Raw genomic sequence first — 21,917 nt, 5'->3', positions numbered from 1 at the left:
TAGTTTTAGAAAGAGAATCAGGTTATATGGCTGGATTTAAGATAGACATACAACAGTCAATGGTTTTTCTCTATACTGGTAAGGACCAACTAGACATTGATAGAAAAGGAAATCATTCTGTTTTATATCAATGTCAAAAAATGCTTTGGGGTTACATCAGCAAGAAATATGCAGGACTTATATAAAGTAAATGATAAAATCATATTGAAGAACATAAAGCAATTTCTAAAAAACATAGAAGATCATGCCATGATCTTGGTTGGAAGACATGAGAATAGTGAAATAAACGTCAGCTTCAAATTTTATTTTTCAGAAACTATAACTCACCTTCCAGAAGTCAAAGGTAGGTTGATCAGAAAACTGCTAAAAAGCATATTTTCTTTTAATTTTGTAAAAATGGGGAAATCAATGGGATTTTTTTCCTGGTAAAAAACCTTTTTTTCTCCTTTCATGAAATGTAATATAAGTACCTTGTAAACAAATAAAGAAAATCAAGAGGATTCCCTGGTGGCACAGTGGTTAAGAATCCGCCTGCCAATGCAGGAGACACGGGTTCGAGCCCTGGTCCGGGAAGATCCCACATGCCGCGGAGCAACTAAGCCCGTGCGCCACAACTACTGAGCCTGCGAGCCTGTGAGTCACAGCTACTCAGCCCGCATGCTGCAACTACTGAAGCCCGCACGCCTAGAGCCCGTGCTCCACGACAAGAGAGGACACCGCAATGAGAAGCCCACGCACCGCAGCGAAGAGTAGCCCCCGCTTGCTGCAATAAAGACCCAATGCAGCCAAAAATAAAAAAATAAAATAAAAAAGAAAAACAAGAAAGAGAAATCACTCTGAACTTTCCCGGGCACTTTATGTTTCTACTCTTTAATTTCTGCCAATCTAATAGAGAATACTTGATTTTAAAGTTCATACAGAACAACTCATATATTAAAAAAAATGTCCAATAGTAATTAGGAATATTATGAACAAAAATAGTACTGGGGTGGAGAAATACCTTGTATTATCAGATATTTAAACAAACCACAAATATAGTAATATAAATAGCATGGTATCTGCATAGAAAGTGTCCAGTAATAATAATAATGATGATAATGAAGAGGAGGAGGTGAAGAAAGTGCAGGAGAAGGGGGGGGAGGGGCAGAGGAGAAGGAGAAATATTTTCTGTTGTTTGTTGGCTCCAGACCCTGTCCATTTTACCACCATCTACCTCTCCAGTAATTTCAAGACCTTGATAGAAAATATAGAATGGATCCCAGGATATATTAGAATTTAATACATGGTTTCAAATGTGTGGATGTTTAAATGTACAGGTGGTTTATTTTACCATCAGTTTGTCTTACTGAATATCTACTGGGAAGAAAATAAAGTTGCACTCCCCTCTTGTATCATATACAAAAGTAAATTCCTGTCCAATCAAATACTAAATGTGAAAGAAACAAAACACATTTAATGTAAGAAGAAAGTGCAGGAAAATATAGATGTGCCTTAAGAACCAGGAGATCTTTTAAAGCAGGACAGGAATCACCTGTTAGAAAAGTCACCATTTAAAAAAGTGTAGAAATGCTTCATGCTGGTGTAAATTCAGGTAAAAGAGCTCATTGTTAGGAAGGACGAATTGCTATTATCCTTTGAGAAAGCAATATCCATCAATGTTACAAATTTATATACGATTTAACCTAATAACCTTGCTTTGGGGATTCTATCTGATAGAAAAAAATGCTTTGATACATAAGAATTTACATACTGGGATGTTTGCTGAACTTTATTTACAGCAGGGAAAAAATCTGAATATGGGAAATTGAATAAATTGTGGTAAAATCCATATCACAGAGTAAGAATCAGCAATAGGAAAGAGAGCTACAAAAGTTAAAAGGATAAGTTTAAAAGGATTTCTATGATGTGTTAAGTTAGAGACTCAAGTTATGGCTATAAAGTATGAATCATTTTGGGAGGGAGCAAAAAATCTGTGTATGTGTGCCTGTGTGTCTCTGTGTGTGAATAATAATAATAATAATAAATAACATATATGTTGCATGGTTATATATATGTTTTATGGATGGAAATAGATGATTGAGAGAGAGAGAGAGAGAGAGATACCCACATGGGCATGGAGAAAAGTGTGGAAAGATACAAACCAGGCTATCACATTGTGTGTGTATGAGTGTGTATGATGGTGGAAGAGGGTGAAGAAAATAGATATGGTGGGATGTGGTGGTAATCATTTAATAGATAGATGCCCACATTTATGTTTCTAAGCTTAAGGAATATTTCTGGAACTGGGGCCAAATGCTAAGCAAAATTTCAAGACTGTTTATGCCATGGAAAAAAGTGGGACAGAAGTAGGAGTATAAAACAAACAAACAAACAAACCCTTTATTAGTAGAGATCCAGCAGCTCTGCTATTGTGTGACTCAATATTGTTCAATAGAACTAGGTCCTAGCTCAGTGCAACCCCTGACCCTCTGCCCCTACACCCAACAGGAAGTACCTTTGTAGCATCTCAACTAACAGTCCCAGAGAGAGATGAAGAATTTTTGTTTTCTCTAGATGGCAAGTGTTTCTTTCCATTCCACTATAGAGATGGAATTTTCTATGACTGTGTCAAGTTCAATGCAAAACACAAGTGGTGCTCCTTGAATGAAACTTATGAAGGATATTGGAAGTATTGTTCTGAAGAAGGTGAGTGTCTTGCCTCTGAATACAAGGTGGTCATTTTTGTCTTGGGCGCTGAGGGTCGGTGAGATCACAAGAGGGTTCTGAAAAGGGAATCTGCAGTCAATTAATTTGTGAAAATAAGGGATGCACAGTTCTCTGACAGTATGAAAATCACATTGCACCAAACGTATATTATGAGTGCTTCAACCATGTTACCTTGAAAAGAAATCTTTCAGCAGAACCTCAATCCCTCACCAGTACTGCTTTCATATGCTTCTGGTGGAACAGAGCAGAGCAAATGGAGTGGGAAGTGTGTATGTGTATGTGTGTGTGTGTGTGTGGCAAAGGGGAGGTACAAAATAGAATTCTTATTCTGACTGCTTCTCTCTTCTCTGTAGACTTTGCAAAATGTGTGTTTCCCTTCTGGTACAGACACCTGATATACTGGGAATGTACCGATGATGGGGATTCATTTGGGAAAACATGGTGTTCACTGACCCAGAATTATAACAAGGACAAGATTTGGAAATATTGCGATTGACGGTGAGATTTATTGGGGGAGGGGATGAAGAGATTTAATCGTTCTCATGGGAAAGAGTCTACAGTTTTTGACGGGAAAGGAGGATGTAAGACCCTCATTAAAAGGGTTTGTTTTGTTTTTTTTCTGAGATATGAGTTGAAGGTCATCCAGCTGTAAATAAGTTGGGGTTTTGATTATGGACTATAGGTTTTGATATGGAAAACTATATTCCAGCCTCAGTACTTTTCTTGCTAACTGTGTAAAAGTAGACCCTTAAAAAAAAGTGTATGGACTTTGGGCGATAATGAGGTATCAGTGTAGGTTCATAGACGGTAACAAATGTTGGGGGATGTTGATCATGGTGGAGGCTGAATATTATTCCATTATATATATATATATAATATCATATGATATATAATATATATGATATAATATATCATTTTCTTTATTCATTTATTCATCGATGGAGACTTAGTTTCTGTATCTTGGCTATTGTGAAAAATGCTGCAATGAACTTGGAGGTACAGATATCTCTTCAGGATAGTGACTTTATTCCCTTTGAATATATACCCAGAAGTAGGATTGCTGGATCACATGGCAGTTCTATTTTTAGTTTTTTGAGGAACATCCATATTCTTTTCCACAATGTCTGTACCAATGGCTGAAGACCTGGATAGACATTTTTTCCAAAGAAGACGTACAAGTGGCCAACAAGTATATGAAAAGGTACTCAACATCACTAATCATCAGGGAAATTCAAACCAATACCACAGTTAAGTATCTCCTCACACCTGTTAGGATGGCTATCATCAAAAAGTCAAAAGGTAAGTGTTGGCTAAGATGGGGAGGAAGGGGAACCCTCACATGTTCTCCTCGAGGAATCCACTAGGGGTCAGGCTGGAGCCCATCACTGTTCAAGCTCCATGTAAAAGGTAAAGTTCTTCCTCACCGTTGGAGGAAAGCATGATCTTGTGAACTTAGTAGGTCCAAAGAGGTCATGTAGCATCGTGGCTTAGAACACTCTGGAATCAGACAGCATGGGGTTTGAATCCCTACCCCACATTTTACCAGTGGTGACACTTCAGACAAATTAACTGATTTTGACCTTGGTTTCTCCATCCACAAATTCGGTTCATACTATTGCTTACCATATAGAGATTTTGTTTGGATCATATAATATAATGATAATTCTAAAATGATAATTTTATTATTATTATTAGTTGTAGTAATAGTTGTCCTAGCAGTAGCAATTATTAAAGAAAACAATTTTATAGCGCATACTCTGTGCTAGGGACTCTTTAATTGCATTGCACATAATAACCCGTATAATACAGCAATCTTGGAAATTTGGTGCTTTTGTTACCTACGTCTTATATGTTAGGAAAGTGAGGCATAAAGCAGTCTAGGTCACATAGCTAGTAAGTGGAGGAGCCAGGAATTGAATCCAGGCAATTTGACAACAGGAACAGAGTTCTTAACATTAATAAATATGACTTACATAATTATGACTAACATTAATAACTATGACGGTGATTTTCGCTCAGGAGGATGTTTTGGCCTGATTGTTTTACCACGTTAGCTCATAAATCCCTCACATCAAGCCCGTGCACTCAACAATGGCTGTCAGACAATATATATATATATGTGTGTGTGTGTGTGTGTATTCCTTTACAGATTCTTTTCCATTATAGGTTATTACAAGATATTGAGTATAGTTCCCTGTGCTTTACAGTAGGTCCTTGTTGTCTACCTATTTTATTTAATTTATTTTTTTTAACATCTTTATTGGAGTATAATTGCTTTACAATGGTGTGTTAGTTTCTGCTTTATAACAAAGTGAATCAGCTATACATATACATATGTTCCCATATCTCTTCCCTCTTGCATCTCCCTCCCTCCCACCCTCCCTATCCCACCCCTCTAGGTGATCACAAAGCACCGAGCTGATTTCCCTGTGCTACGCGGCTGCTTCCCAGTAGCTATCTATTTTACGTTTGGTAGTGTATATATGTCCATGCCACTCTCTCACTTTGTCCCAGCTTACCCTTCCCCCTCCCCATATCCTCAAGTCCATTCTCTAGTAGGTCTGGTAAGACGGGAATAAAGACACATACTTATTTTATATATAGTAGTGTGTATCTGTTAATCCCAAACTCCTAATTTATCCCTCCTCCCCCTTTCCTCTTTGGAACTGTAAGTTTGTTTTTATGTCTATGGGTCTATTTCTGTTTTGTATTTAAATGAGAAGACTTTTCTGAGCAGATGACATTAAATCACAGAATCTGAAGAAAGGGAGGGAGGGGAGTCCTGCCTGAAGTCTTCGAGGAATAGAGCTTCTGAAAGACAGGCAAATGTAAAAGACAGTGTGTTTAGGGTATTCAAGGAATAGTGTGTGGGGAGGGGGCAGTGCTTGGTTTGAGGGAGGGATGGGGAACGTCAGAGGTCAGATCAAGTAGGGGCTTTGGCGTCCTTTTCTAAAGTCTTGGAAGGCTATCAGGTATTCTCATCCTAGAAGCAACAGTATCTTTCTCTGGCTACTGTGTGGAGAGAATTAGGGGAGGCAGAGGTAAAAATCAGGGAAACTGCTTAGGCAGCTGTCGTGATTCACTGGGAGAATGATTGTGGTTGGATTAGAGAGAGAACATTGGCGAAGTAGGAAGTGGCTGACTATGGAGAACAGTATGGAAGTTCCTTAAAAAACTAAAAATAGAGCTACTATATGATCCTGCCATCCCACTGCTGGGCATATATCCAGAAAAAACCATAATTCAAAAAGATACATGCACCCCAATGTTCACTGCAGCACTATTTACAATAGCCAGGGCATGGAAGCAACCCAAATGTCCATCAGCAGAGGAATGGATAAAGAAGATGTGGTACATATATACAATGCAATATTACTCAGCCATAGAAAAGAACAAAATAATGCCATTTGCAGCATGGAGGGACCTACAGATTGTCATACTGAGTGAAGTAAGTCAGACACAGAAAGACAAATATCATATGATATCGCTTATATGTGGAATCTAAAAAAAGGGTACAAATGAACTTATTTACAAAACAGAAGTACAGTCACAGATGTAGAAAACAAACTGGTTACCAGGAGGTAAGGAGGGGAAGGGATAAATTGGGAGATTAGGATTGACATATACACACTACTATATATAAAATAGATAACTAATAAGAACCTACTGTATAGGGACGTCCCTGGTGGCACAGTGGTTAAGAATCCACCTCTCAATGCAGGGGACACAGGTTCGAGCCCTGGTCCGGGAAGATCCCACATGTCATGGAGCAACTAAGCCCACGTACCACAACTACTGAACCCACGTGCTGCAACTACTGAAGCCCGTGCACCTAGAACCTGTGCTCCACAGCAAGAGAAGCCACTCCAATGAGAAGCCCGCACACCACAACTAAAAGTAGCCTCCGCTCGCTGCAACTAGAGAAAGCCTGCGTGCCACAATGAAGACCCAACGCAGCCCAAAGTAAATAAATAAATAAATAAATAAATAAATAAATAAATAAATAAGGACCTACTGTATAGTACAGGGAACTCTACTCAATACTCTGTAATGGCCTATATGGGAAAAGAACCTAAAAAAAAGAGTGGATATATGTATACATATAAGTGATTCACTTTGCTGTACACCTGAAACTAATACAACATTGTAAGTCAACTATACTCAAATAAAAATTAAGAAGAGAAAAGAAGAAGTGGGAAGTGGCTGGATTCAAGATAGATTTCAGTGGTAAAGTCTGCAGGGTTGGCTGGTGGATTGGATATAGGGTGAGAGAGAGAAATCAAGGGTGACTCCAGTGGGACCCATGCATCCAGGGGAACGGTTGTGTCATGTACGGAGATGTGATGGCAGAATGAGTAGTTTGGTGGGGAAAATAAAGTATATTTTGATGACTCCAATTTTTTTTTTTAATAGCTACTTTATTTATTTATTTATTTTATGTTTTGGACTGTGTTGGGTTTTCGGTTCGTGCGAGGGCTTTCTCTAGTTGCGGCAAGTGGGGACCACTCTTCATCGCGGTGTGCGGGCCTTTCACTATCGCGGCCTCTCTTGTTGCGGAGCACAGGCTCCAGACGCGCAGGCTCAGTAGCTGTGGCTCACGGGCCTAGTTGCTCCGCGGCATGTGGGATCTTCCCAGACCAGGGCTCGAACCCGTGTCCCCTGCATTAGCAGGCAGATTCTCAACCACTGCGCCACCAGGGAAGCCCGACTCCAATTTTATAGATGAGAAAAACCAGATTGGAACAGGTGAGTCCAATTGCCCAGAGTCTCACAGTGAGAAAGAGGTGGATATTACACTGAAACCAGGCGTTTCTGGCCACTAACAAAATGCTCACCCACTATCTCTTCAATCCTTCTCTGTGTGTCTGTGGGTTCTCACATCTCTAGTTCCTCTCTCTCTCTCTCCCTCTCTCTCTCTCCCTCTATCTCTCTCTCTCTCTCTCTCTCTCTCTCTCTCTCTCTCTCTCTCTCGTTTTTTGTTTTGTTTTGGCAGCACGGCTTGCAGGATCTTAGTTCCCCAACCAGGGACTGAACCCGGGCCTTTGGCAGTGAGAGCGCGGAGCCCTAACCACTGGATCGCCAGGGAATTCTGCCTAGTTCTCTCTTGAAATTATCAACTGCATGAGAGCTGTAGATTAAATTAAGTTCCAGTTGTCTACACGTGGGTATGGGTCAACTTTTCCAAGAATCAAGACATCTTTCCTTTTTTATGGTGCTTCTCAATGCATGCCTACAATCTCAGATTCTCCCATGGTGTAAATGAGGCTGAGATTAACAATCTCATTTTGCAGAGATAAATCAGGGTATTAGGGACTGAACTGTGTCTCTCCCCAAATTCACATGTGAATGCTCTAACCCCCAAAGAGACACCAGAGATCTCTTGCCTTCTTTCTTTTCTTTTCTCCCTCCCTCCTTCCCTCCCACCCCCCCACACTCCCCGTATGAGCACAGAGCAAAGACCTGAAGCACAGCAAGAAGGCAGCCTCTACAAGCCAGGAAGAGAACCTTCTCCAGAAACCGAATTCTCCAACACCTTGGTCGTGGACTTCTAGCTTCCAGAACCATGAGAAAATAAATGTATGTTGTTTAAACCACTGAGTCTGTGGTATTTTGTTATGGTCTCCCCAGCAGACAAATACACAGGGTTTCAGGATTTACTTACCTTATCTACAATTCCTCACCCTTAAAAAACAACAGATACTAGTAAGGTTAAACGCCTGCTATTCGTCTTGTGCTGTGCATCTATGAAATACAGACATGAAGCAACCCTTGTAAAAAAAAAAAATAGTGGTTAAGTTATTTAGTTAGTGTTCCCAGTGAATAAGTGGGAAAGTTGGGATTTCAAAGTTAGTCCCTCTGACATTAATGCCCGTATATTTTCCACTGGTTCTAGAGCTGGCATTGCAAGAATTCAAACCCAGTGGCATACATCTCTTCATCTTTGCAGAAGATAAAACTGAGCCCCACACCATCCCCTTGCTGCTAGAACTATTGGTAATTTCTCTCTACTTCCCTGTGGTTAGATGTATTCATATGGAATCTCTAGGGTGCAAGTCAAGCTCTGCCTCTTGGTACGTTCATGACTTTGGTCAAGTTGTCTTTTCATCCTCACCCCATCCCTCCCAGTACTGTTGGCTAGACACCAACTTTGGTTTTGAAAGATAGCTTATCACAGTTGGTTGAACACCTTGGAGCATAATGACTATTCAGTTGAGCAAGAAAGGAATAATGGGTTCTCTCTGACGTTGACTTCAGCCCGTCCAGGGGGTAGGATGTCCTGGGTCCTGCACACAGTATCCTGCCCATGACTTTAGGGTGTGGGGTGGGGTGAATCTCTAGAATGTGCCTCACCAACTCAGCACACATTCATCACCGCCTCGGTAACCTCATAAATATTCAGGAATATAACCTCCCATTATCTTGGGGAGAAGTTATCATTAGCACTGAGTATTTTTTAAAATTCACCAAAAAAAAAAAAAAAGAGACAAAGTCAAAGATGCACAAACTATCTTCCCTAAACAATGACAATAACTCAAATATCTGCCACAGATATTAGCCCATCAAATAATAGGTATAGAAAATAATAATTATAATAGATATAGAAAACTGACCTCACATTCCACTGATTTTGTTGGTAGGTATCCTGGACAGTAAGAGTGATAGACTATGGTGTGATGGAAAATGATTAATTGGAATTACTCAAAAAAAAAAAAAAAAAAAAAGAGTATTCACTGGGCTCTCAAATTGGATGCAGGTAGCCCAAACGTTTTAGAGATCTGGCGTGCAAGCTCAGAGAGCAAAAGTAGTTTTCCAGAGCTACTGGAAAACTACTAGCAAGTGTCAGAGATGAAGTAAGTTCATGGGTACAGAGTAAGAGTTGAACTTGTGACTCTGAAGAGACCAGGCTTCCTATGAAGGCACCTGTAAGACCTCGCTAACAATGGGTTGGGCAAGAGCAAGATGGCTTGATGTCAGACTGCCCGGGTTGAATCTGTGCCCTTCCACATTGGCACAAGCCACGTAACTCTGACAAATGTCGTTGCCTCTTGGAGCCTCAGTTTCCCCAGATGTCAAACCAGGGATATAATTCCCATGCCATGAAGTTGCGCGAGATGTCTCTCAGCTCTGTGCGTGATGCCAGCCACGTTGCTTACTCATGATTGACAGGTGACCTCATTACCTGCAGAGCAGCCAGAGTCTCTGTTAAGATCTAACAGTCCAGCAAAATAGAGAAATAGAAAAAGAAAGAGCCTACATGTCAGACAGGAGAGACTCAGCTTCTCCATGCCTTTATCAGTTCTTCCACTTCTCCTGTATTCTGTTTTCTCACCTCTATTTAGAAAAGACAAATGTGTTTCTAAGCAGTACCCAGTTTTCCTATGTTTTGCAAATGGGGCATAAGTGATGTCTGAAAAGATCTCAGCACAGACAGGTGCTGAAGGATGAGCGTTAATTCCCTCCCTTCCTGACATTATCATGATGCTTGATCTCCAGGATGGTTTGTTCCTCATCTTGGATTGCCCTGCACCAGGATACCTGCCTCCTTAGGGGAAGTCACTCTTCCAATCCCTTCTCTCTCTTATAAAGCGCTCTTCCCGGATCCCTCCAGAGATGGCAGATGGGAAAGGAATTCTAAAGTGGACCAAGCCCACACATAGGAACTGGGATTAAGATCTGTCCTTTCGGGCTTCCCTGGTGACGCAGTGGTTGAGAATCCGCTTGCCAATGCAGGAGACACGGATTCGAGCCCTGATCTGGGAAGATCCCACATGCCGCGGAGCAACTGGGCCCGTGAGCCACAACTACTGAGCCTGCGCGTCTGGAGCCTGTGCTCCGCAACAAGAGAGGCCGCGACAGTGAGAGGCCCGCACGCCGTGATGAAGAGTGGCCCTCGCTTGCCGCAACTAGAGAAAGCCCTCACACAGAAACGAAGACCCAACACAGCCAAAAATAAATAAATAAATTAAAAAAAAAAAAAAGATCTGTCCTTTCTACATACTGGCTGACCACAAGGCACAATGCTTAGCCTTTCTGAGCCTTACTTATCCAGGAGACTAAAGCTGGCTTTGCCTTTCTTGCTGGACTTTCTCTCTCTCTCTCTCTCTCTCTCTCTCTTTTTTTAATAATCAAGGGAGTAAATGATATGGAATGGATATGAAAGTGTTAAGCGAGCTCTAAAGCAGTGGTTCTCAAACTTTTTCGAACATTGGACTCACCGGGAGGGCTTGTTACAACATGGGTGACTGGTCTCATCCCCAGAGTTTCAGCAGGTCTGGTGTGACAGCCTAAGGATTTGCATTTCTAACAAGTTTGCGGGTGAGGGTGATGGAGCTGGTCCAGGGACCACATTTTCAGGATGCTGCTGGAGAGCATTCTAAGATGAATGTTCCTAATTTTTCTAGGCACTGTGAGATTTAGGGCATGGAAGAAGACGCTATGCAGTGAGTCTGTGTGCTCTGGGAGCCGCTGGAGTGGGAGGGGCAGAAATTGGAGAGTATAAAATCAGAGGCAACACTTGCTACGGTGCAGGCCATCTGCAGGAAGTTGGAGGTGATGACGAATCTGGCGAGCTGGGTGTCCCTGGTTCTCTGTATATGCGGGCTGAAAGCAGGTGAGATGGCAAGATGAGGGAGGGAGGGGAGGAGGGGAGGACAGAGGAAAAAAGTGAGACCTAGGAGGCAGTGGTTTGGGGTGAGACGGGCAGGAGACAGATTCTATCCAATGTCTGTAATATCTTTTAAATACAGCATAATGGTTAGCGCCGAATAGAGGATTTGGAGGATTCTGGGTTCAAATCCTAGCTGGTTGGGTGATCATGAGCAGGTAACTCTGCCTTTCTTTAAGCCTCAGCCTTCTCATCTATATAATGGTTATAACACTCTTTAAGAAAGAGAAAGGTGGACAACCTGCCCGATGGAACAACACGGATGAACCTGGGGGACATAACGCCAAGTGAAATAAGCCAGTGACAGAAGGACAAATACTGCATGATTCTACTTAGAGGAAGTATCTAAAATAGTCACACTCATAGAATCAGAGTGTAGAGTTGGTGGTTGCCAAGAGCTGGGGAGAAGGGGCAATGGGGAGTTTGTTTAATGGGTAAAAAGTTTCAGTAGTGCAAGACGAAAAAGTTGCAGAGGTCTGCTGGAAATCATGGTGCCTATAGTTAGCAGTACTGGTTTGTGCCTTAAAATTTTATAAAGAGGGTAGATCTCATGTAAAGGGTTCATACTACAATAAAAAAGAAAGATAGATAAAAAGAAAAAAGAGAGAGAAAGAAAGAAGGAAAGAAAGAAAGGAAGGAAGGAAGAAAGGAGGAAGGAAAGAAAGGAAGAAGGAAAGAAAGAAAGAAGGGAAAAAAGAAAGAAAGAAAGAAAGAAAAGGAAGGAAGAGAGAGGGAGAAAGAAAGGAAGAAAGGGAAAGAAAGAAAAAGAAAGAAGTTTATTATGTATTGCTTTAGAAAGTTCTCCAAGACCTTTTGTTAAAGGAGCAAGTTTCAAAATAAACAGTATGTAGGCTAAGCTCTCCTTTGTGTAAAAAGGGAATAAAATGTTATTAATACATACACTTGAATATTCATAAACTGTCTCTGTAAATTTCACAAGAATTACAGCATGGTTATCTGTGGGGAGGCTGGGGTCAGGGATGGGCGGGAAGACTTACATGATTTCCCTTTCATAATTCGTTTGAAGTCTGAACCATATGCACTGCCTTTCAGAAAACAAATAAATTCAATAGAAGGCAAGTGATCTTTATCTCTTATCACCGTTGTAAGGATTAAAATAGAAAAGGTAGGCAAAATCCTTGGAATTGTCAATGCCCTGCATCTAACCCAAGCCTGCCGGGTACACAGGGATGTTGAACAAATTGGTTTATCACTCATTGGAGACAAGAAGACCACACAACATGGGGTACCATGGGCTGTCTTATTGAGAGGTAGTTAGGACCTATTCTAGGGTTTGGGAGATTTGGGGGGTCTTAGGTTAAGGAAGCTGGGCCTCACCCAAGATTGGATGTTCTAGGAAAGTGGAGGCAATTCTATGCCTGGGTATCTCAATAAATCTTCTCTAGAGTGAAGACAGAATAGCACAAGGAGAAAGGTGTAATCAACAAAGAAGCAGCAGTCACTCTTTTTGGCCAAGGGGAGGGGGTGTTTAGTAATTTGTAACACAGTGAACTTGCTTTTGCCTGTGCTTGTACACAATGCTGAAGTGGTCTTGCTTTACCTCATTTTCTCATGATCTCAGAGTAACCTTGTCTGAGGTCATGATTCTGTGAGTTGTGTTATGCCTGATTGGAGGACGATATGGCTAGGTAGCCCCCAGTGTCAGGTCAGCTTTCAGGTGTCTGGGGGGCTGCCTTTAGCTTCCTCTTTCTCAGAACACATTGGGTACACTGTTAAGTCCTCAGTCGATGTTAATGGTGGCATTTCTTCTCATTAACAGCTGTAGGAGGAGGAGGAGGGGGCGGGGATCAGATGGTAAAAATGGTAATGTTTGGCCAGGCGAACGATGTGATTAAAGACATAACAATGACAGGGGGTCGGTAAGGATTTAGTCTTGTTCAGCAATATTAGCAGATGAAATGGCAAAGGACCATTTCCAGGGTGGTGAAAGAAATAGCTTATTTCCTGGAATCAGACAGAGCTGGATGCGAGTCCAGGCTGCACCCGTTTTGGACTGTGTGGAAAAGGTTTAAGTGAAAAGTTTCTCTCTGCTTTTTCATCTGTAAAATGAGGAGAAGGCTGTGAAGATTAAAAACTGTCAGATAAGAGGGTGTAAATGTTAACCGCCGTGACTGGACAAAGCAGAAAACTCACCCAGCTACTGTTAACCTTTATAACGAAATTTAAGTACCCATAGTTTTATCCTAAAGTGACCCTCATCTGCACACAGCAGAGCTTCAGCTCTGGGGCAGCACCTCCTAGAAGAGTTTCGGAGTCGAAAACAGCGCCCCCCAGAGGCAGGATTATTTCAGAGGCTCAGTTTCTGGAGTCAGAGCACCTGAACTACTTAGTTCTCTGGCTTTGAACAAGCGATTTCCCTCTATACGTCTCCGTTTCGGTACCTAACAAAAATGGAGATCATCGTGAATAATATGTAACCTATACTCCGTTTCGGTACCTACAAAATGGAGATCATCGTGAATAATATGTAACCTATAAATATAATATGTAATAATACCGACTTTACGGGGGCGCTGCAAGCATCATTTCTGTGAGATAATTAGCAGAAGGCATTAAGTACAGGAGACCACTCATAATAATCGTTTATTTAACCACGACTTCAAAAACGTTGACACCTTGTTAGCTACTTTCTGAAAAGCAAGGCTGCTGTTGGCTAATACGGATGCCATACTCACCACACGGTACCTCCTGCGTTACAGAATCTCACGAAAACCTATGAATTAGCATCACTATATCAAAGATCAAGAGAGTGAGGCACATCAGTTAAGTCACTTGCACAGGTAAGTGACAACGCCAAGGTAATATCAATATCGTGTCTAGGGTATATGCCCAGTAGTGGGATTGCTGGGTCGTATGGTAGTTCTATTTTTATACCCTGAGAAAACCATAATTCAAAAAGAGTCATGTATCACAATGTTCATTGCAGCTCTCTTTACAATAGCCAGGACATGGAAGCAACCTAAGTGTCCATCGACAGATGAATGGATAAAGAAGATGTGGCCCATATATACAATGGAGTATTACTCAGCCATAAAAAGGAAACGAAACTGAGTTATTTGTAGTGAGGTGGATGGACCTAGAGTCTGTCATACAGAATGAAGTAAGTTAGAAAGAGAAAAACAAATACCGTATGCTAACACATATATATGGAATCTAAAAAAAAAAAAAAACAGGTTCTGAACCTAGGGGCAGGACAGGAATAAAGACGCAGACGTAGAGAATGGACTTGAGGACACGGGGAGGGGGAAGGGCAAGCTGGGACGAAGTGAGAGAGTGGCATGGACATATATACACTACCAAATGTAAAATAGATAGCTAGTGGGAAGCAGCCGCATAGCACAGGGAGATCAGCTCCGTGCTTTGTGACCACCTAGAGGGGTGGGATAGGGAGGGTGGGAAGGAGACGCAAGAGGGAGGAGATATGGGGATATATGTTTATGTATAGCTGATTCACTTTGTTATACAGCAGAAACTAACACACCATTGTAAAGCAATTATACTCCAATAAAGATGTTTAAAAAAATAGAAAAAAAAATATCATGACCAGAACACAATCTCCAAAATAAGACTTCTTGAGTTTGAACCTTGTTCCCACTAATCAGTGGTCATATAACTTCCATTAGTTCTCTGTTGCCTATGTTTTTCTTGCCCGTAAACCTTTCGGGGTCGGGGAGGAGAATAGGGTTCTAAATTATAGTCTCTCCTTCATAGGGCTGTTGTGAAGGTCAACTGAGGACAATAGCTGGAACATAGGAATGCCCAATTAAACATTAGCTAAGGGCTTCCCTGGTGGCGCAGTGGTTAAGAATCCGCCTGCCAATGCAGGGGACATGGGTTCGAGCCCTGGCCCAGGAAGATCCCACATGCCGTGGAGCAACTAAGCCAGTGTGCCACAACTACTGAGCCTGCGTTCTAGAGCCCGCAAGCCACAACTACTGAGCCCACGTGCCACAACTACTGAAGCCTGCACACCTAGAGCCCGTGCTCCGCAACAAGAGAAGCCACGACAATGAGAAGCCCGCGCACCGCAACAAAGAGTAACCCCCGCTCCGCAACGAAGAGTAGCCCCCGCTCACTGCAACTAGAGGAAGCCTGCACCCAGCAATGAAGACCCAACACAGCCAAAAATTAATTAATTAATTAATTAATTAATTTTAAAAACCCACACATTAGCTAATGTTATTGATGAACAGGTCTTTGTATTTCCTTCCTAGTCTTTAACAGGGTCCAACTCGCTTTTATGGTGGTGGTGTCACTGAGACATGTCCTGATAAAGGTTCAGGGATGATAAAAGAGCAAAATGATTTTTTTTTAAATCAAAAAATATCACCAAGGCTGCTGGAAATATTCAACCTCTAGCACTGAACAAACAAACATGTTGTTTTCCTGAAATGTTGGCTTGTGGGCAAAAGCTAGAATGTTCCCTCCAAGCTTTGGACTTGTGGAATTTCAACCAACGGGTAGAAGTTGAGTGACCTTGGATAGGGTGGATTTACTCTAAATTACACAAAGGAAGACCTTGGGAATAGTTGGAGCTCATACCTGAATTAATGGGCTGTCTTGGGTGGATACTGTCTTGGGTGGGACCCCCGCCGGGTGGGACCCACCCCCCTCCCAATTAGAAGTTATCACAAGTCATCCAAAATGTGATAGTTTTTCTGCAGCAGGAGAGCAGTTGACTGCATGAACTTCAAGGTACTTATAACAGCCATTAGTCTAGGAATGGAGTATTTTAGGAGGTGGTCTAAATTTTACCCTTTTTTTTTCTCTTTCAGACTTGATTGTCCGTATCCGTCCTCTGTATCCAGGTAGGGGGACATCTTTTTATTTGTTAGCATCTCAAATGTTAGCCCCCCACCCCACCCATGAAACAATGTTATGTTCCTGAAAGTCCCTTGCACTTACCTCCCTGTTGTTCCACTCTTTCCTTCACTGTTCTTCTGGCATAAAAGGCCCTCCCTGATCATGGTAGCCAAGATTTCCTCCCCTGTTCCTCCAGAAATTAACATCAGCATTTGTGGGTTTTATTGTTTGTGTGTTAACTTTTAACAGGCTTCTATGTAGAGATATTATCTACATACCATAAAATTCATCCATTTTAAATGTACCATTTAATGATTTTTAGTAAGTTTACAGAGCGGTGTAAACATCATCACAATCCAATTCTCGTACACTTCCATCACCCCAAGAAGATCCCTTGTATCCATTTTCAACCACTCCCATTCCCATCTCTAGGCACAGGCAACTACTAATCTACTTTCTGTCTCTATAGATTGATCTCTTCTGGACATTTCATAGAAATGGAATCATACATGTGATTTTTTTGTGTGTCTATTTTTAAAGTTTAAAAGTTAATCATGGAACTCTTATGGGTTCATCATAGATAGCTTTGCCACAATATCCCAATTCTTGGAAGAGTTCAACCACATCCACATGCAGACAAGTGGGACTTAATTTTAACCTATGGCTCTCATGAAGTTGAGAGTTTCAAGAAAGAAACAGAGATGTGGGAACACTGTGGGAATAGTCAAGCCAGTGAAAGGGAAACTTTAGTTATGAAAAATATTGATTGGCTTTTTAACTATTTCAGCCACCAATTACTTGTTTGGGGGTTGAACCAACACAGCCTGGAGTTTATGGTGGGAAAATGTGGCCTGTCAGCCCTCTTGTTTTATTTTGTTTTGTTACTGTGTTTTTATTTATTTTATTTGTTTATTATTTTTGGCTGCATTGGGTCTTCGTTACTGCGTGTGGGCTTTCTCTAGTTGTGGCGAGCGGGAGCTACCCTTCATTGAGGTGCGTGGGCTTCTCATTGTGGTGGCTTCTCTTGTTGTGGAGCACGGGCTTTAGGCGCGTGGGCTTCCGTAGTTGTGGCATGTGGGCTCAGTAGTTGTGGTGCATGGGCTTAGTTGCCCCGTGGCTTGTGGGATCTTCCCGGACCAGGCTCGAACCCATATCCCCTGCATTGGCAAGCGGATTCTCAACCACTGCACCACCAGGGAAGCCCGCCCTCTTGGTTTTGAGGTCAGAAGAAAGTTATTTTCAGAGCAGTGGACAGCAGGGTTTCTTTGTTTATAAATTGGGATCATATGCTGAGGACCAAAGCTGACCTTGGGAGAAGCTGACCTTAGGAAAAGCTGACAGTACCCAGTTCATTGGACTGATGTAAGGATATCATTAAACGTGTTAGTCTCTGTAAATTGGGCACGTTATGTCCAGCACAGAGTAAGCTATATAATAGTTCATTATATAAATAAGTTATAACTAACTCACAAATAATGAACATAGTCATAACTAATTCTAAGTAATAGAAAATTGTTAAATAATAATTTAAAATATTAAATGATAAATATTATAATTACAGTGTAATTAAATAATAAAAGTACTAATGGGAATTCCCTGGTGGTCCAGTGGCTAAGACTCCATGCTTCCACTGGAGGGGGCACGGGTTCGATCCCTGGTCGGGGAACGAAGATCCTGCAGGCTGCATGGCGAGGCCAAAAATAATAATAATAAAAAATAAATAAAATTTTAAAATAAATAAAAGTACTAACATACTTGTTTAAAGTAATACTATAATTATTAAATAAAAATATAAATATGTATGTTGATAAATAATAAGTAATTGCTAAATACTAAAAATCAATGACTCTTGCATCAAAATTATTTCAGGCTTATGAAGGGCCAACCAATATTTATTAAGTTTCTAGTATGGACCAATCCCTATGCGTTGATATCATGGGTCTAGCATTGAACAAGATATGTGTGGTCACTTCTGACAAACGAGACACTGAACAAGTCATTACATGTTAAATAAATGTAAGAACTTATAAGAAATATAAGGGAAGTTGGAAGTTCAGTACAAGTGGATCCGGCATAGTCTGGATTTCAAGGGAGTTCCATGGAGATTTACATTTAGGCTGAACATCAGAGGAGGGTAAACAGGCAGAGGGTGTGCCAAGCAGAGATCATGTCTATACAACCCCAAGGCAAGAAAGATGGTGGTACACTTGGGAAACCTTACAAAGCTTGAGCACAGAGAACACAAGGAAGGGTGGGCTAAGGTGAGGCTGGAGGTGTATTTGGGAACCAGATCAAGTAGGGTATCATAAGCAATTTCAATCCTATTTCCTATCTTAAGAGTAATGGAATCTGAATAGATGCATGGCAGAGTCAGGTTAGTATTCAAGAACAAACATACCCCCTACAGTGTGAAGAACAGACAGGACAAATCGGTTGGAAGCATCCAGAAGTAAGTTACTGAGTAGTCAAGGCAAAAGGTGTGGAAGGAAGTGGACAGCTTTGTGTGATACTTAGGAACTAACTTTGACAGGCTAAGAGATTTATTTTTCTAGGAGAGAGAAATCTAAGAAAGACTCTAGAGTTTCGGCTTAGGAGATCTGGTGCACAGTCACTAGAGGACTTACATGAAAAGGAAGCCACTGACTCCAGTCTGCTTCCACGTCCGGGTTGAAATAGGTTTCCTTTGATATTCACTTATACATTTTGTGCCAAAGCCAGCCAAAGGTGGATATGGGGGCAGTTGGTGCCAATAAGTGTGATAGACGTTAGAAAGTCAATTCCCTTTGTAAGCTTGCCCCACATTCTGCCTGCTTTCTCTTTTCCAGAGTTCTTTAACCATTCCTGTACCTTTCCATTTGCGTATGGCGACGTTATCTACTACAGCTGCATCTCTGTCCGCAGTCATTATGCCTGGTGTTCTATTGATGAGGTATTCCAAGGCAGATGGCGGTACTGTACCGCGGAAGGTGAGGATCCCTGTGATGGGTTGTCTTAGATGCCTAGGATCCAAGAAGCAAGTGACAGCAGCTGGCTACTTGGTTTTGGGTGTCAGATAAACCTGAGTCCAAATCCTGACTTTTCTAAATGGTTTAACCACCTTGAAGACAGCTCTGTGTGGTAGAAAAAGCCTGTGTTGTTGGTGTAACAATGGTTAATCTTAAGCCTTTTTATGTTCATATTTCTCTTCCTGCTCCACCCTTTCTCTGCAGATCCCCCAAAGTGTACCTTCCCTTTCTTGTACAGAAATCAACTCTTTGATAGTTGCACCAAGGAAGGCTATGTTTTGAATCGGAGTTGGTGCTCATTGACAAAAGATTACAACCAAGATGGAAAATGGAAACAATGCTCTCCTTACAAGTAAGTTGGCTGGGGAAGGATGGAATGGGGGTCTTACAGATCTCTTAAGGTGGGGACCCTCTGGATTAATGGAAAGGGAAGCTTGGGGTCTAGATCATCTAGTGATGGCTTAGATCAGAGGTCAGCAAACATTCCCTATAAAGGGCCTACTAGTAAATAATTTAGGCTGTGCAAACCATGCTCAATTCTGCCTTGTAGCACAAAAACAGCCACAAGTAATTTAAAAAATAATAATAATAAACATGGCTGTATTCCATTAAAACTTTATTTATAGGTCCTGAAATTTGAATCTCATATAATTTTCAGATGTCACAAAATATCAGTCACCTTGTGATTTTTGGCTTTTGTCAACCATTTGTTTTTTTATTTACGTATTATGTCTGCTTCTCTATTATATTAATTTTTCAGTAATTGGAAGTACAAACATTGTTGTCAACCATTCAAAAATGAGAAAACCATTAGTTCACAGGCCATCCAAAAACAGGTGGTGGGTTGGATTTGGCCTCCGGGCTCTAATTTGCTGGCCCCTGGCTTGAATGATTTGATCGTGACCTCATTCGAATGAAGAAATGAGGTTAGTTTCCATTCAAAAGAAGATATGGGAAGGAGAAAACTGTGGTCAACAGACATTGGAGAGTTTACCCATTTCTATGCTCAAATTATATTGAGGATTCTATTGGGTGCACAATAGTGTCTCATGCAACCTTCATGATGAGCTCGGGACGTGATTATAGGTGTTATTATGCCCGAAGAGAAACGAGGAAGCTAAAGCATACGAAGCTAGGTAATACCCAAACCCAGTGTCAAATCCCATCTTCTTAATAAAGTTTCTTGCAGAGACCACTTGCCAACCATCTCCATTAACTGAGCCCATACTATACACTCTATTATGAGCTTTCCACTAGATATCTCTCTCCCCAACAAAACTGAAAATTTATGGATGTAGAAATGGACATTGAGAGCCAGGGCATCTCAGCCAATCAGCTAGTAAGAGATGAAGTAAGAGATTTAGCCTGGACTCAGGATGAATACTGATGGCTAAAATCAGTATTCATTTCCACACCCACAGCTCTATGCATTTGTCAAAACTCATATAGCCATTAATTTGGAAAAGTCTTTAATTTGGAAAAGTCTTTGTGGTCATTGTCAACAACACCAGTAACACACAGATAAAGACTCATGTGGGGCATTCCCTATCCACATTGTAACTCTAGTGAGTGATTGGGTTGACCTTTCTTGTTGGGCTTCCAGAAGAGTCAAAGCCCCGTTTGGGACCCAGACACAGCAACTGTGTTGTTTTGTATAAAAAGGGGTCCCACTTTCTCCCCCAACTGACTTTGATTGATTCTTGAACCTTCTCTGGAGCTCGGCCAATAGTTATTCATTCCTAGGCTGGTCTGCAGATTTGCAACTTGGTAAGATGCCAGGAAGGTTCTGTGGTTTCTAAACTTGGCTTTGAATTGGATGTTACTCATCTGCAAGCTCTTTATTACCTTATAATAGGGTATCAATGGTGCTGGCTATAGCCATCCAATTTCATCCTTTGTATAGTGATTTTTTTCCTGGGATTTCTCAACCAGCTAGTGTATGCCCCTCCACAGGATACCATCCCAGTTCAGCTCCAGGGAGAGTTTTAACAACTGGACTGCTACCTTGCACCACGGGCTGTGTGTTCTTCACCTACCACCAGTAATGGGCTCCTCCTTGCCCTCACAGATTGGGAGTGACCCAGCTCCAAATCCCCATCTGATGCCTACTTTCCTGGACCACTCCCAGTACTGTCACAGACTGGGTCCTCAGAAACAGATGTTTTTTTCTCTCTCTCTGCCTTCTTTCCTCCCTCCTTTCTTTCTTTTTTACTCCCTTGGTCCAGAAAGTTTGAGATGGCTATTAAAAATAATTAGCCTTCCAATAACAAATTTAGTTAATAGATGAAAAATCAAGGAAAATTCAGAGTCATATAGCAAGAGATAAAGTTAGCACTGTATAGGCTGTATGATGAGACTACAGTTGGGGCAGAGCTTCCTAGCAGCCAAGTAAATAGGAATCTATGTTTAGTTCCATTAATTACATTATCTATAATATTGAAAACCTACTTTCAAGAGAAGACTTTCAGAGGGCTTATCACTCTCCCTCATGAGAGATGTTCAGTTTTATGCATGTAAATAACTTTTTCCTCCACCCCATCTTCCTACGCTCCTGCTACCTTTCTGCTTTGGAAGGCCATACTCGGCAGTGGCTAATCACTAATTCACCATTTACTTCACCTCTGTGAGCCCACTTTCTTATCTATTAAATAGATTTAAAATGGGCATTTTATAGGCAACCATTCATAACTATTTATGGTGCTTATGAAGATGGGCCT

At 41.4% G+C, this 21,917-nt stretch overlaps 2 protein-coding genes across 2 annotated transcripts in view; both read left to right on the top strand.

The window, feature by feature from the left end:
- Positions 1-249: 249 nt before the first annotated feature.
- Positions 250-3,202, top strand: LOC103005307 (binder of sperm protein homolog 1). Its single transcript, XM_007168386.1, has 3 exons — positions 250-343; positions 2,554-2,685; positions 3,060-3,202. The coding sequence occupies exons 1-3, from the start codon at positions 250-252 to the stop codon at positions 3,200-3,202; spliced, it is 369 nt and encodes a 122-aa protein (XP_007168448.1).
- Positions 3,203-3,980: 778 nt separating this feature from the next.
- LOC103005028 (sulfotransferase 2A1) overlaps positions 3,981-21,917 on the top strand; it is a 43,024-nt gene continuing 25,087 nt past the window's right edge. Inside the window, 3 exon segments of the mRNA XM_057533728.1 lie at positions 3,981-4,005; positions 16,168-16,200; positions 19,021-19,124. Coding sequence (XP_057389711.1) covers positions 3,981-4,005; positions 16,168-16,200; positions 19,021-19,124 — 162 coding nt within the window.

The sequence above is a fragment of the Balaenoptera acutorostrata genome, chromosome 19 (genome assembly GCF_949987535.1).
Source record: "Balaenoptera acutorostrata chromosome 19, mBalAcu1.1, whole genome shotgun sequence".
Lineage (NCBI taxonomy): Eukaryota > Metazoa > Chordata > Mammalia > Artiodactyla > Balaenopteridae > Balaenoptera > Balaenoptera acutorostrata.
Note: the sequence above shows the minus strand (reverse complement) of the source record. Positions and strands in the feature narration are given on the sequence as shown.